Source organism: Ranitomeya variabilis, chromosome 1 (assembly GCF_051348905.1).
Source record: "Ranitomeya variabilis isolate aRanVar5 chromosome 1, aRanVar5.hap1, whole genome shotgun sequence".
Classification (NCBI taxonomy): domain Eukaryota; kingdom Metazoa; phylum Chordata; class Amphibia; order Anura; family Dendrobatidae; genus Ranitomeya; species Ranitomeya variabilis.
Window position 1 is genome coordinate 899,345,445 of NC_135232.1, and position 15,483 is coordinate 899,360,927.

At 40.4% G+C, this 15,483-nt stretch overlaps 1 protein-coding gene across 19 annotated transcripts in view; it reads left to right on the forward strand.

The window, feature by feature from the left end:
* CAMK2D (calcium/calmodulin dependent protein kinase II delta) overlaps positions 1-11,824 on the forward strand; it is a 286,387-nt gene extending 274,563 nt beyond the window's left edge. For 17 of the 19 annotated variants that reach the window (XM_077278762.1, XM_077278706.1, XM_077278716.1 and 14 more), the window contains 3 exons: positions 2,423-2,517; positions 9,624-9,849; positions 10,296-11,824. In XM_077278762.1, coding sequence (XP_077134877.1) covers positions 2,423-2,517; positions 9,624-9,849; positions 10,296-10,299 — 325 coding nt within the window. In that variant the 3' untranslated portion in view covers positions 10,300-11,824. Of the gene's footprint in view, positions 1-2,422; positions 2,518-9,623; positions 9,854-10,295 lie in introns of those variants that run through there. The other 2 variants (XM_077278798.1, XM_077278743.1) reach the window with 1 other exon arrangement.
* The last annotated feature ends 3,659 nt before the right edge of the window (positions 11,825-15,483 follow it).

Below are 15,483 nucleotides of genomic sequence, written 5' to 3' on the forward strand. Positions count from 1 at the left end.
TATATATATATCTATATATATATATATATATATATACACACACATATATACATAGATAGATACATAGATGTATGTGTGTATAATGTATATATAGGAAACAAAAAATGGTGGCAGCACATCGGTGTAAGGTGAAAAAATTGCTTATTTAATAGGCCATAGTGGTGATGTTTTGGCTCAAAAACGGTGAGCCTTGCTCAAGTTTTTTTCACCTTATACTGGTGTGCTGCCTCCACTTTTTGTTCTCTATATAGAAGATTGCTGCCTTGGAGGTATGGCACCCAAGACACACTTCTGCCTGCTGCTTATATGTTGTTTTTAATCCTACAAAAAACATGTAGTCAATGTCCAGAAAAATTCTTATTATTATCAGAAAAGCTTATTCAAATATAAGGCATAATACATATAACAAAGACCTAAAATTACAAAGCACAGATAAGGCTCAAGTGTAAAGGACATCAATACGTAATTTGTGTAGCAGGGTAGGGAAAAACTGGGCAGGTAGATCACCAAAACACCATGATTAGGTAACCATTAAAATACTTAGTGCATACAAGGTGCAACATTAGTGCCCTGTAATAAGGGGTGTAACACACCCAAACCATTGATGTAAACTAAGCAAGAGCTAATACCAAAATTGAGTCACATGTACTGGTTAATAACTGCATTGAGAGTGTCCAGTGTCCTTGCAACACAAGGTATAGCCGAAACTGAGTCTAAAGTTAGTGATTAAAATAAGGCCAGCTTACCGATACTAATGCCTGTAGATGTGACGTCCAGTGCAGCCCCGACGCACGTTTTGCGTTATATATACAGTTTGGGAAATAAGTATTTGATCTCTTGCTGATTTTGTAAGTTTGCCCACTGACAAAGACATGAACAGTCTATAATTTGAAGGGAAGGTTAATTTTAACATTGAGAGATAGAATATCAAAAATAAAATCCAGAAAATGACATGGAATAAATTATATAAATTTATTTGCATTTTGCAGTGAGAAATAAGTATTTGAACCCCCTATCAATCATTAAGATTTCTGGCTCCTGGAGATCAGTTAGACACTCCTAATCAACTCGTTACCTTCATTAAAGACAGCGGTCTTACATAGTCACCTTTATAAAAGACTCCTGTCCACAGACTCAATTAATCAGTCAGACTCTAACCTCTACTACATGGGCAAGAACAAAAAGCTTTATAGGGATGTCAGGGACAAGATCATAGACCTGCACTAAGCTGGAATGGGCTACAAAACCATAAGTAAGACGCTGGGTGAGAAGACAGCTGTGCAATAGTACGAAAATGGAAGAAATACAAAATGACTGTCAATCGACCATGCAAAATCTCACCTCGTGGGGTATCCTTGATCATGAGGATGGTGAGAGATCAGCCTAAAACTACATGGTGGGAGCTTGTTAATGATCTCAAGGCAGCTGTGACCACAGTCACCAAGAAAACCATTGGTAACGCATTACACCGTAAAGGGTTAAAATCCTGCAGTGCCTGCAGTGTCCCAATGATCAAGAAGGCACATGTGCAGGCCCATCTGAAGTATGCCAATGAACACCTAGATGATTATGATGTGGGAGAAGGTGCTATGGTCAGATGAGACGACAATTGAGGTCTTTGGCATTAACTTGCATTATATATGCATGCATGCCGCTGTCCAAAATTGGCAGCATCATTTAACATGTTAACAGCTGTCATGTGCCCCTAACAGCTGTTGATGGAATTGCAGGATGAGCGCCGTAACCCGCATCAAAGAGGGGGTCATAAAGGTACGGTGCCATGCGCCAACCACCTCCACAGCCCATTTGACACCAGCATTTTTAATTAGCAGGAGGGGGGTTCTGCCTATTTTTTTTTTTTCTTTCCGTTCACAATCTGAGATATTGTGGAAAGTGAGTTTTTGCTCCTTTCACTTGGTATTTGTGCCTTGTGATGGCCATTGTTTCTGTGGTTTTGTGCCTGTGGGGCGGTATGGCCTGGAGTCATGGGGACTCTACCTTACAGAATGGGTGCTGTGAGGCATCTGGTCAAATGTCCTGCTGGTGTATTGTCGCCATGGTGGTGGTTGGCGCACGGTGCCGCACCTTTAAGGATATAAAAAGTTAGGAACCAACTGAAAGGTTCATCGTGACGTGGCATTGGGCTTCATACAGTCTGATCAGAATGGTAAACTAAGAACCTCATCTTCAATTTTGTAAATTTTTGCCTTGTAGCATTGGATCAATTTATGATTTAATTACAGCTATGCTAGCGTGAATTGTGTATCTCCAAGTACAGTTCTACTTTTCATTATCGGTAAATTACTTCTAAACTGTTAAGTTGGTTCATTTGAAAATTGTAAGTTGTCCCTGATCATCTTTCAATAATGTATAGTTGATTTTATGAAATATTTCTATTAATATTTTCGTATTAAATTTGCAGAAAGATTTGTGATCCTGGCCTTACTTCATTTGAGCCTGAAGCTCTAGGAAATCTTGTGGAAGGCATGGATTTCCATCGATTTTACTTTGAAAATGGTATGTTCCATTTCTTTTTTAGTATTTAATATAGTTCATCTCATATGCAAACATACTAACAAACCCTGTATAATGTAATGTTGCAGTCATGCTCCCTTGCCAAAAAGTTTAAAAAAGAGATTTGTTTTATCTTTTTTTTTTTACATTTATTTTAAATTGTATTTACCATTTATCATGGGCACTAGAATTTAGAACACCACCAATCATGCAGTAATCTGCTAAGCCGATTACCAGTACACTTTCTTTGTGTCACTGCTTGAACAGTTCATCTTTGGTGTTTCTGGGGTAATTGCATCCCTGGGCATTCTTGATAATTTTCTGTGATTTTCTAGTTTTGTAGACTCAAGTTTACTCCTACCCAGTGAAAAAAGAAGGTTTGATACCAAAATAATACACTGACCAACATTAATTTGCCTACAGATTCCCTGCAATAAACCTAGATAGATCCCTACCTGGCTGTAGAGGTTGGCATCCTAAAGAGCAATCTGGCGCCCCCACTCAACGTGGTCTATCCCTCACTTCCCTATCACAGCCCTCTCAACAAGGTTGAAAAACAATATGTAATAGAGTAGGGATGAAGAGAGTCTTTTGAATAAATACACTCTATAGACAAACTTTGCAGAAATCTTGTGTGGCAACAGTAATCATAATCCATCTGTAGTCATAGCTCATATTCCACCAAGAAATCTACTTTACACAGATATAATATATCCGTCAGGTATGTGCCCTGTTGGGCAATATTAACCACACTAGGCAAGGCCCTATTTAGAGTTTCTGCTGCCCTAGGCACTTTTAGTGTTGCCTCCCCCTTTGGTGAGTATGACACTATCGGCGGTGACTTTGGCAAAAATCGCTGATGTGAAAGTAGCCTTTTGCAGCAGATCCGGCAGTTTTTCTGCTTCTGCCACGTAACAGATCACTTACGGCAACACTGCGTTCGGCCTCATTCATTCCCTATGGGACTTGCAGACATGTCCGGCACTTGCGGTTTTGCAGTGATCCGGCAAATGCGGTACTTCCAGCAATGGAAAAAAAACGCTGCTAGCAGTGTTTTTTTTGTCTCACCGCAAGTGCAAAACCTCAAATGCCGCACATGTCTGCAAGTAGCCATCACTACCTGTCCCTGCACCTTGCTAACTCATCCCTAACCATCCCTCCCTGACCTAAAACTACACTATAAAGCTTTAGAAAAACAATTTATTAACTGAAATATTCCTATGATAATGAGGGCTCCAGGCTATGGCGTAGACAGGGACGGGCAGTCTCCGGGTCTCCATTGTCTCTCTGTGCACACCCTCAGTCCCTGCCTCACTGCCTGTGCACAGACGTCCCTCCACCGGACCCGGTAATCACCGCTCGCAGTGGCATACCAGCAGAGGTATACAGTTATATGAAAAAGTTTGGGCACCCCTATTACTCTTAAGCTTAATGTTTTAGAAAAATTGTTTTTTTTTGCAACAGCTATTTCAGTTTCATATATCTGATAACTGTTGGACACAGTAATGTTTCTGCCTTGAAATGAGGTTTATTGTACTAACAGAAAATGTGCAATCTGCATTCAAACAAAATTTGACAGGTGCATAAGCATGGGCACCTCACCAGAAAAGTGACATTAATATTTAGTAGATCCTCCTTTTGCAAAAATAACAGCCTCTAGTCGCTACCTGTAGCTTTTAATGAGTTCCTGGATCCTGGATGAAGGTATTTTTGACCATTCCTCTTTACAAAACAATTCCAGTTCAGTTAAGTTTGATGGTCGCCGAGCATGGAGAGCCCTCTTCAAATGATCCCACAGATGTTCAATGATATTCAGGTCTGGGGACTGGGATGGCCATTCCAGAACAGTGTAATTGTTCCTCTGCATGAATGCCTGAGTAGATTTGGAGCGGTGTTTTGGATCATTGTCTTGCTGAAAGATCCATCCCCTGTTTAACTTAAACTTTGTCACTGATTCATGAACATTATTGTCAAGAATCTGCTGGTACTGAGAGGAATCCATGCGTCCCTCAACTTTAACAAGATTCCCGGTGCCGGCATTGGCCACACAGCCCCAAAGCATGATGGAACCTCCACCAAATTTTACTGTGGGTAGCAAGTGTTTTTCTTGGAATGCTGTGTTTTTTGGCCGCCATGCATAACGCCTTTTTGTATGACCAAACAACTCAATCTTGGTTTCATCAGTCCACAGGACCTTCTTCCAAAAAGAAATTGGCTTCTCCAAATGTGCTTTTGCATACCTCAGCCGACTCTGTTTGTGGCGTGCTTGCAGAAACGGCTTCTTTCGCATCACTCTCCCATACAGCTTCTCCTTGTGCAAAGTGCGTTGTTTAGTTGACCGATGCACAGTGACACCATCTGCAGCAAGTTGATACTGCAGCTCTCTGGAGGTGGTCTGAGGATTGTCCTTGACTGATCTCACCATTCTTCTTCTCTGCCTTTGTGATGTTTTTCTTGGCCTGCCACTTCTGGCCCTAACAAGAACTGTACCTGTGTTCTTCCATTTCCTTACTATGTTCCTCACAGTGGAAATTGTCAGGTTAAATCTCTGAGACAGCTTTTTGTATCCTTCCCCTGAACAACTATGTTGAATAATCTTTGTTTTCAGATCATTTGACAGTTGTTTTGAGGAGCTCATGATGCCACTCTGCAGAGGAGATTCAAACAGGAGAACAACTTGCAAGTGGCAACTTTAAGTAGCTTTTCTCATGATTGCATACACCTGGCTATGAAGTTCAAAGCTCAATGAGGTTACAAAACCAAAAAAAGTGCTTTAGTAAGTCAGTAAAAAGTAGGTAGGAGTATTTAAAACAAGAAAATAAGGGTGCCCATACTTATGCAGTCAAATTTTGTTTGAATGCAGATTGCACATTTTCTGTTAGTACAATAAACCTCATTTCAAGGCAGAAACATTACTGTGTCCAACAGTTATTAGATATATGAAACTGAAATAGCTGTTGCAAAAAAAACAATTTTTATAAAACATTAAGCTTAAGATTAATAGGGGTGCCCAAACTTTTTCATATAACTGTATCTAGGGTTTCTGGCACCCAGGGCAAGAATTCATTTTGGCCCCCCCCTCCTCCCGGCCAAGGACATATGGGATATTCACACTTAGGGTACCGTCACACAGTGCCATTTTCATCGCTACGACGGTACGATTCGTGACGTTCTAGCGATATCGTTACGATATCGCAGTGTCTGACACGCAGCAGCGATCAGGGACCCTGCTGAGAATCGTACGTCGTAGCAGATCGTTTGAACTTTCTTTCGTCGCTTGATCTCCCGCTGACATCGCTGGATCGTTGTGTGTGACACCGATCCAGCGATGTGTTCGCTTGTAACCAGGGTAAACATCGGGTAACTAAGCGCAGGGCCGCGCTTAGTAACCCGATGTTTACCCTGGTTACCAGCGTAAACGTAAAAAAACCAAACAGTACATACTTACATTCCGGTGTCTGTCCTCCGGCGTCTCAGCTTCTCTGCACTGTGAGCGCCTGCCGGCCGGAAAGCGAGCACAGCGGTGACGTCACCGCTCTGCTTTCCGGCTATGGTGCTTACACAGTGCAGAGAAGCAGAACGCCGGGGGACAGACACCGGAATGTAAGTATGTACTGTTTGGTTTTTTTACGTTTACGCTGGTAACCAGGGTAAACATCGGGTTACTAAGCGCAACCCTGCGCTTAGTAACCCGATGTTTACCCTGGTTACCCGGGGACTTCGGCATCGCTCCAGCGCCGTGATTGCAAAGTGTGACCGCAGTCTACGACGCTGGAGCGATAATCATACGACGCTGCGACGTCACGGATCGTGCCGTCGTAGCGATGAAAATGGCACTGTGTGACGGTACCCTTAGTCATGTACCGATGAGCTCCTCTCCCTAATGCTCTCAATGATCAGTGAAAAACAGTGAAGCAGAAGAGAAGCTCAATGTCACAGGACCACAAGTATGAAAATCACATTATTATTATTTATTTATATAGCACCATTGATTCCATGGTGCTGTACATGAGAAGGGGTTACATACAAGTTACATATGAGTGAAGTGTCCATGTGATGACTGCTGGAACCTGCAGAGCTGAATCCTGACATTGCAGGCTTCTGAATTCTCACAACTAATGCACTGCACACTTTTAGGATTCTCTCTTGCCGATGGACAGTCATGTCAGCACAAGCATGCGATATTTATACTTCTGACCTCATTCCGACTAGACGTGCGCGGCCTCACTCAGTTCATTTTCATTGAGTGAGGCCACACATGTCTAGTCAGCACGTGACCACATGTATGTAGATCGAGAGAATCCTGACAGCGTGCAGTGCGCACTGTGAGAAGTCAGAAGTCTGCAGTCACATAGAATGACTGCAGACTCATTACAAACCTGGACATCCCCTTTAATGCTCCTAACATAAATAAAAACATGAGTTAGTCAATATCACAAATAACATTTACATCCAGGCACCTTATAGATGACGTTGTCTCTGGAGTCGTTCTCCTTTTCTTCATCTTGTCCAGATTCCATGATGAGTTTTCTCATCCACAGCCATCTCTGCAGACTTCCATCTTCTCCGCTCTTTTGCAGAGAATCTCCACGATCCCCTTAAATATACAAGTGTCATTATAATGCTCTTGAATAAAAAATTGCCCCTCACTATATTGTCTGCACAAAATATGACCCCCACTCTGTCCCTTTTATGGTACATGCTCTTCACACTGCCCCTCTTTTCCATACCGGCCCCCTTTTCACACTGTCCTCTCACACTGTGTCCCCCCTATAGAGCCCAGTATTTATACTGTGCTCTCTCATCACACTCCCCCTCCTTGGTATACTGTCCCCTCCTGGCTGTGCCCCCACTACTCAGTTTCTATTCTGTGCCCACTCAGTTTTGTCCCCCCATACTGTCTCCTCACACTATTCCCCTCCCTCCTCATACTGTCTGCTCTCACATCCCGCTGTTCACCATACTGTTTCCTCAAATATTTACCTCACTTTCTATACTGCCTGCTCATCTGACTCCACATACCGTGTCATACCATCCCATCACCCTCACTCCCCGTACTCTGTCAAAATAAATTTTTCACATCGCTACTCATACTATGTCCACATACATTCCCCTGTCGGTCCCCATAATGTCTGCACCCATCCCCCCATACTGTTTTCTTTGTATGTGTGGCGCTGCTCCTCCCTCCTCCCATCCTTGTATGTGTGGCTCTGCTCCCCCCTCCTCCCATCTTTGTATGCGTGGCTCTGCTCCCCTCCTCCCATCCTTGTATGCATGGCTCTGCTCCCCCTCCTCCCATCCTTGTATGCGTGGCTCTGCTCCCCCTCCTCCCATCCTTGTATGCGTGGCTCTGCTCCCCCTCCTCCCATCCTTGTATGCATGGCTCTGCTCCCCCTCCTCCCATCCTTGTATGCGTGGCTCCGCTCCCCCTCCTCCCATCCGTGTATGCGTGGCTCTGCTCCCCCTCCTCCCATCCTTGTATGCGTCAGGTGCCACCTCCCCCCCCCCCCCCCCCCCCGCAACCTGGCGCCCTAGGCACGTACCCTCACGTGCCTAGTGGCAAATACGGCCCTGACACTAGGCAGTAAAGAGTGACCAATTTGCAAGAATCAAATATCTCCTACCAACGCCCCACAATAAGGCTGAACATACCTAAAAAGTAGAGTAAAGTAAACATATTGATATTTAGATATTAAGGAATGAGCTTATCTGAGTCAGATGCATCCCGACTCATTTCCCAGTAAACACGGTTCATCAGGACGTATTGTAGATGTTACAGAGGCCAGATGTCATGATGAATAATGTCCGGCCTCTGTAACATCATCTTGCAATTCTTGCAAATTGGTCACTCTTTACTGCCTAGTGTGGTTAATATTGCCCAACAGGGCACATACCTGATGGATATATTATATCTGTGTAAAGTAGATTACTTGGTGGAATATGAGCTATGACTACCAATGGATTATGATTACTGTTGCCATACAAGATTTCTGCAAAGTTTGTCTATAGAGTGTATTTATTCAAAAGACTCTTTTCATCCCTACTCTATTACATATTGTTTTTGAACCTTGTTGAGAGGGCTGTGATAGGGAAGTGAGGGATAGACCACGTTGAGTGGGGGCGCCAGATCGCTCTTTAGGGTGCCAACCTCCACTGCCAGGTAGGGATCTATCTAGGTTTATTGCAGGGAATCTGCAGGCAAATTAATGTTGGTCAGTGTATTATTTTGGTATCAAACCTTCTTTTTTCACTAGGTAGGTGTATTTTTTTAAATATTGTAAAATAAAGCTAGTTTTTAGAGGGAATTTATGTTCACATGCTTAATTTAATTCCTGGCTATACCTTTTTTTTTTAGACTGAAGTTTGGCCTTAAGAGTACCTCTCTATATGGCCCTAATTCATCAAAGCAATTCCGCCAGAATACTGGCATAAATTGCTTTGAAAAGTTGCAACATTTTGGCGCAACCCGGAGTTGTAAAAATATATTTTGACTTTTGGCATTTTCACGCCACTTTCTCCCAGTTACATAAAAAATGGGTGAAGTAGTGGCGCAGAGGGAGTATAAAAAAACAACTCGTGAGTAGCTGTGGCATTACTTATGCCAGAAATCTTACTGTAGTCAATGACAGAGGCGCATGACACTCTTCAGATGCTTCTGATTCATGGAGAGATATGCACTATTCATTAATCGTGAGCATCTGATTACCTCTGACAAAGCCTTGGGTGAAACGTGTGTTGAGGCGAGGGGTCCAACACTATTGATGTCAGTACTACACCTATTCTCTGTACAGCTCTCATTTTCTAGCATACCACCTTTAGTGTAGCGTTTTTTAGGCTACCCCCATTTGTGTTTATACACTTTTGATTGGATTTAATAGTATCTACTTGTACTGGTGTTTCATATTTTTCCTCTCATTTTTTGGCACTCTGCTCCATTACATATTTAGAGTTTTTTGATTACTTTAATACATTTCAATAAACTATAGATTTTAATGAGACTTGGTTTGCAATTTATCTCTTTTGTTGATATTTATTTACTTGATTCGACTTCATACTTTTTATTCATTTTTTCTCACTTTGTTGGTACTAATTAAATATTTTATTTGTAGCTTTATCAAAGAGCAACAAGCCAATCCATACCATTATCCTGAACCCACATGTTCACTTGATTGGGGAAGATGCTGCCTGCATTGCGTACATTCGACTCACCCAATATATGGATAACACCGGGTTGCCAAAGACTATGCAGTCTGAAGAAACCCGTGTATGGCACCGCCGTGATGGAAAATGGCAGAATGTACACTTCCACCGTTCTGGGTCACCAACAATACCCAAGTAAGGGATAGCTAATTACAGTGGATGTCCTTGGGACAGCAAGGCATGTTCTTGTGACCAAATTGAGCCTGCGACGTGCCTTATGATCATAAGTACATGACCTGTAGGTAGGAATTTCCATGTAGAACATAAAGGTTAGCTGTATAATAGCGCTGACCTTCTCCTAAAACTGACATATAATTGTATTTGCCTTTCCAATGCAGATGATGCTGGTGCTTTAACTGTTTCCAATACGCAGGAACAAAAATGGGCACTTACCTAAAGTGTTACGTACTACATTTTTCAACCTAGTGATTGATGGTTCGAGTTGATTCATGACCATATTTAAAAAGTATTTTTTAAATGTGATTATATCAAACTACTCCATATAAGTTATATTTTTCTTCTACATCTTGTCAGTTTTCCGTTCTGATACTTACTCTCACTTCTCTTTCTTTCCCTTGTAGCTAAGCCTTGCAAGCCTTTTATTGTAAACACTCAAGACAACTGGATGGTATCTCTCAGACCAACTGCATCCTTCCTTTGTGTCCTAATCACAAGTGTTTATTTGCGCACAGAATGTCTTCATGTGTAATGCTTTTGTGAGTTGTATTTTTCATATTCCATCTCTGCCACACTCAAGACTCCCCACAAAGGATAAATCTTGCTTACACTGAAGACAATATAACTATTCTTTTGTTTTGACATATCTGACCTTGCCAATACGACCACTATACAAATTAAAATCTAAACCTTTGAACTTTTTAGTTGGTCAGGTCACACTAGTTTATTAGATCACATCCCAGGTGGAACTATTTGAGTAAGCCAGACCTAAATCATCATATTGCAGGTAATTAGGAACATGTAAAGTACTTTATGAGCAAATGCCAAAAGTACTCTTCCAACGGTATGCAGTAAATGCTGACAATTGTATCTACTATATTATGTTCAACTAGTTAGAATTTCTAGTAGAAGTATCTATTACACATTTTTATATATATATCGAGGATTTCTGTCAAATTATTATATAGATAACTATGAATGGGTGATAAGTGGTTTTTGATAATAGAGAAAGCAAACTTTTGCAATCAGGGTAATTGTTCCTCTCACAAAATGATGTATTTTTGTGTTATAGTCCCAAATATCAGTACAATTTAGATATTGTGTATTGTGTGTTGTAATGAATGTGCATTCTAATGGTTATGTTACACAAAATAGCAAGATATCTACTGTATGTAAGAAGATGAGAAAAATTCTCAGTAATTACTAGAACTTTATACTTCTCCGATGTACAATACAATCCATATTATATTGGCACTGAGAATAATATTGTAGGAAGATAATGATTTTTCTATAAAGGTTTAATTTCAGATGCCCTTGTGCTCTATTGCTCATGTTTTGTAGTTGTGTAGTAATAGTCATACTGCTTCATACATCTGTATGTTCGATTCCATTGCTCAGTTCGAGTTCACGTGTGCATGATGAGACATTTCAATTTTTCTTTCCGCCACATCCCGATAAGTCTTTTGAATTTGTATTATTCCACTTTTAGGAACCTCATAATAAAAGACTCTTTGAATTGTTAATGTTGAATATTGGATGTACTGCTAGTATGCTAACAAGCATTTAATTTTCTACCTTATGTAATCATAATGTGACGAGCCATTAAACCTGCCAATTCAATTCTGTGAAAATATTTTTTTTTGTACACCTTTAATCTAAAAGTGGTTTCACTGTCAGCATCTAGATATAGTGTATGGTGTAAAGTTCTTCTTTTTACTTTTCATTTACATATAGCATGGAATGCAGATATAGTACTGTAGATCAACGCTGTCTTCCACAAAACCATGTGAGAATAAGTTGCACCATGGTGGTTTCTTTTATCATCTTTTGTAATGTTGCAATATACTGTACCAATAAACACCATGTATATATTTCTTGCCATAAAATAACTGATATAATTAAAGTAACAATAAAATTGTGTTTTCTGTTGCAATTGTTGTATTTGTATTAAAGCATATTTTATTAACTTCACTTACCATGGCCAATTTTAATTTTATAGGAATGTTTCAGGTTTAGCATAAAAGTCTACAGTCTCTCTGTGACTGTAGACTTGTGAACCCTCACAGTGCGCACAGAGCATGCTGTCAGGATTCTCTAGGACCGGCAGGCCATGTAGCCACAAATATGCAGTATGCGTACTCCCAGCCAAATTCCAACTAGACATGCACAGCCTTGCTCGATACAAATGAACTGAGCAAGGTAGGGCACGTCTAGTCACAATGTGGCCATAAGTATCCATATCTCATACTTGCGGTCCCATGACCGCCCGGTTTCGCCACTTGCACGAGAGAATCCTACCTTCACCAATGTGCGTGCTGTGAGGATCCACAAGTCTGTTATCACATAAAGTGACTGTAAACTATTATACCAAGCTTGAGCAACCACTTTTAACGCCCAATCCCCAATTTTCAAATTTGACATGTGTTTCATGATACGGTAGCAACTCTTCAATGCTTCAAAACACTCAGTGATTGTTACTTTTTTGTGACACATGCTTATTCCCTTAAACCAGTTGGTTATGCCAAACCAACTAGTTAATGAACAACATTTGCCATATGTCTACTTTCTGTTCATTTCATTTTTAAAATGTCACTTTATCTTGTTACTATCCTTAAAAAGTTATAATTCAGAAACAATGTAAAAAGTTTCCAGTAAATTTAGAATTCCTACTTTTTTTGAGGCACATATATTGGACCCCCTTTCACCTCCAACCCCCCCCAAAAAAAAAAAAAAAAAAAGTGATACCAACTTAAAAATGAAGTGAAAACTGGAATGACCAGAAGTGTGATAGGGTCTTATCTGGTATACAAGGGAAATAGAAAAACAAGAACAGCATTTGCTCACCTAATGGGGTTGTGACAGTCACAACCTCTGTGCAAACTTGTAGCTATAGGCTTCTGCAGATCCACCAATATGATGAGATGCAAACTTGGAGGAAAAAGTGAATATGAAATAAATGTACGCTGCCAGAGGTCCTATATACAATAAGAGACAAGTGGTATGGATGCGATTTTTTTTTTTTTTTTGCCAATGCATTTCAAAGTGTTCATACAATGATCATTGTGGTTTGTCCTGATGAAGAGGTGTGATCAGCTCGAAACGCGTTGAGAAATATAAACCACATCCATACCATTTTTGTCTCTCATCGTAAAGTTCACCTTTGGCAGAGTGGATTTATATCCACCTTTTCCTCCAAGTTTGTACTATTTTAAAAATGATGCTACTCAAGTTATTCCAAACTGCTATCACAACGTTTGTAAAATCGTTCAGATGCATCACAAGAATTAACGCAAAGTGGAATGGAAAAATGACATCTGTTTCCACTAAAGTATTGGTTTAACCCCTAATTTTTAATTTCTTCAAGCGTAAGGGAGAAAATGTACCCTACAATATTTTCGTCAACTTATTTTTTAGGCAAATAAGTTGGGTAAGATAATTTGTTACGCAACTTTGATAAACAACAATGTTCTAAAAATTGCAATATCACATATGAAGTCAAAAACTGCTGTTTGGGTAGACAGCAGAGCTTGGCACAAAAGAAATGGCTGCAATTTTTTTTTATAATCACAAATTTTGCTAAAATTGCAGACCCCATGTCACATTTGCAGGGGTGTGATGAACATTTTAAGCCTACAGGTGCTTTATAGAACTTTATAAAATGTTTTGTCCCCAAATTGGGCATTTTCACAAGGTAACACAAAATGGATCCTACAATTTGTTACACAATTTCTACTGAACAGGGTCATAATCTAGGAATGGATAACATCAACCCCATTCCCTGAACTAAGACACTGAAACTTTATCTTCTTTGGATAATTTTGGCCACAGTGGCCATTTATTTAACATTAAATTAACAACAATAGCATGAAAATGAAAGAAGGGGGGGTCCTTAGAGTTACCAGGGTCAACCCCGTAAAAAGCCCAAGCGATCCCAGATCAACCCTTCCTCCATATAATTCATTCTACACCAATAATGTACCAAAGCCATGGACCTACCAACAACCACTGTGGCAGGAAAATACAGTTGGTGTGAAAAAGTGTTTGCCCCCTCCTGGTTTCATATTCTTTTACATGTTTGTCACACTTAAATTTTTCAGATCACCAAACAAATTTAAATATTAGACAAAGATAACACAAATAACCACAAAATGCAGTTTTTAAATGAAGGCCTTTATTATTAAGGGAAAAATAAATCCAAAGCTACATGGCACTGTGTTAAAAAGTGATTGCCCCCCTCCCCTTAAAACGTAAATTAACTGTGGTTTATCACATTTTTGGGAAGCAGAGTTCAAATTCCTTAACCACACACAGGCCTGATTACTGCCACACGTGTTCTCAATCAAGAAATCACTTAAATTGGACTTGCCTGACAAAGTGAAGTAGGCCAAAAGTTTCTCAAAAGCTAGACATCATGCCGCAATCCAAAGAAATTCTGGAACAAATGAGAAAAAAAGTATTTGAGATCTATCAGTCTGGAAAATGTTATAAAGCCATTTCTAAAGCTTTGAGACCATAGTGAGAGACATCCACAAACAGCGAAAACATAGAACAGTGGTGAGCCTTCCCAGGAGTGGCCAGACGACTAAAATTACCCAAAGAGCGCAGGGACGACTCATCCAAGAGGTCATAAAAGACCCAATAACAACATCCAAAGAAGTAAGAAAATACAAAGCTGCACTCGAATGGTAAATCTAGAAAATTGGAATTGTATTACTGACATTGAAAATAGGTAAGTGCTACATTATGTATAAATGGAATTCGAGAAAACTGAAACTGCAATATTGCTATAGGAAAATTTACAATAACAAGAAGGTATTTAGCACATAAATTGCCGATGTATATGAGCCATTGGATTGATGAGACAAAAGTTGAACTTTTTGAAACGTGTATGTCCCATTACTTCTGGCATGGCTGTAACACAGCATTTTAGAAAAAGAACATCATACCAACAGTAAAATATGGTGGTGGTAGTGTGATGGTCTGGGGCTGTTTTGCTGCTTCAGGACTTGTAAGACGTGCTGTGATAAATGGAATCATGAATTCTGCTGTCTACCCAAAAAAGAATAGGAAATCTGGATAGGGGAAAACAACTTTGTGTGTCACGACTCTGTTGTCGGATGTCCCGGGACCAGGGGCTGCATCACTGTCCCTAATACTAGGGGCACCCTAGTTCACCTGCTGCCTGGATTACATTTGATGGTGAACATGAAGCCGCCACGTACCTTGCTTTAGTTCCTGAATCCACCTTCAGTCTGTATCATTTACGAACAGGGGTAACAACAAATACCAAATATACTCGCGGAATGCAACGGAGAGTGGAGGATGGGGTTAAACCAAAGTAGGAGAAGAAAGGGAATTATCACACACTCAAAACCTAGTAACAGTCACAGATAAATCCATCTAATGCCTTCTCCATTGTCAACAACCTCCTGCCATGGTGCATAAGCTATCCTCAGACTAACGAGTGCTAGCCAGGACCCAGTTTATATAGGAGATGGGAGTGGCTAACAGTATACAGCTGAGTGTCTTAATGCTCCAGTAGCTCTCAACTGAGCAGATTAACCCCTGCATTGCTAAAAGAAATTTACACCG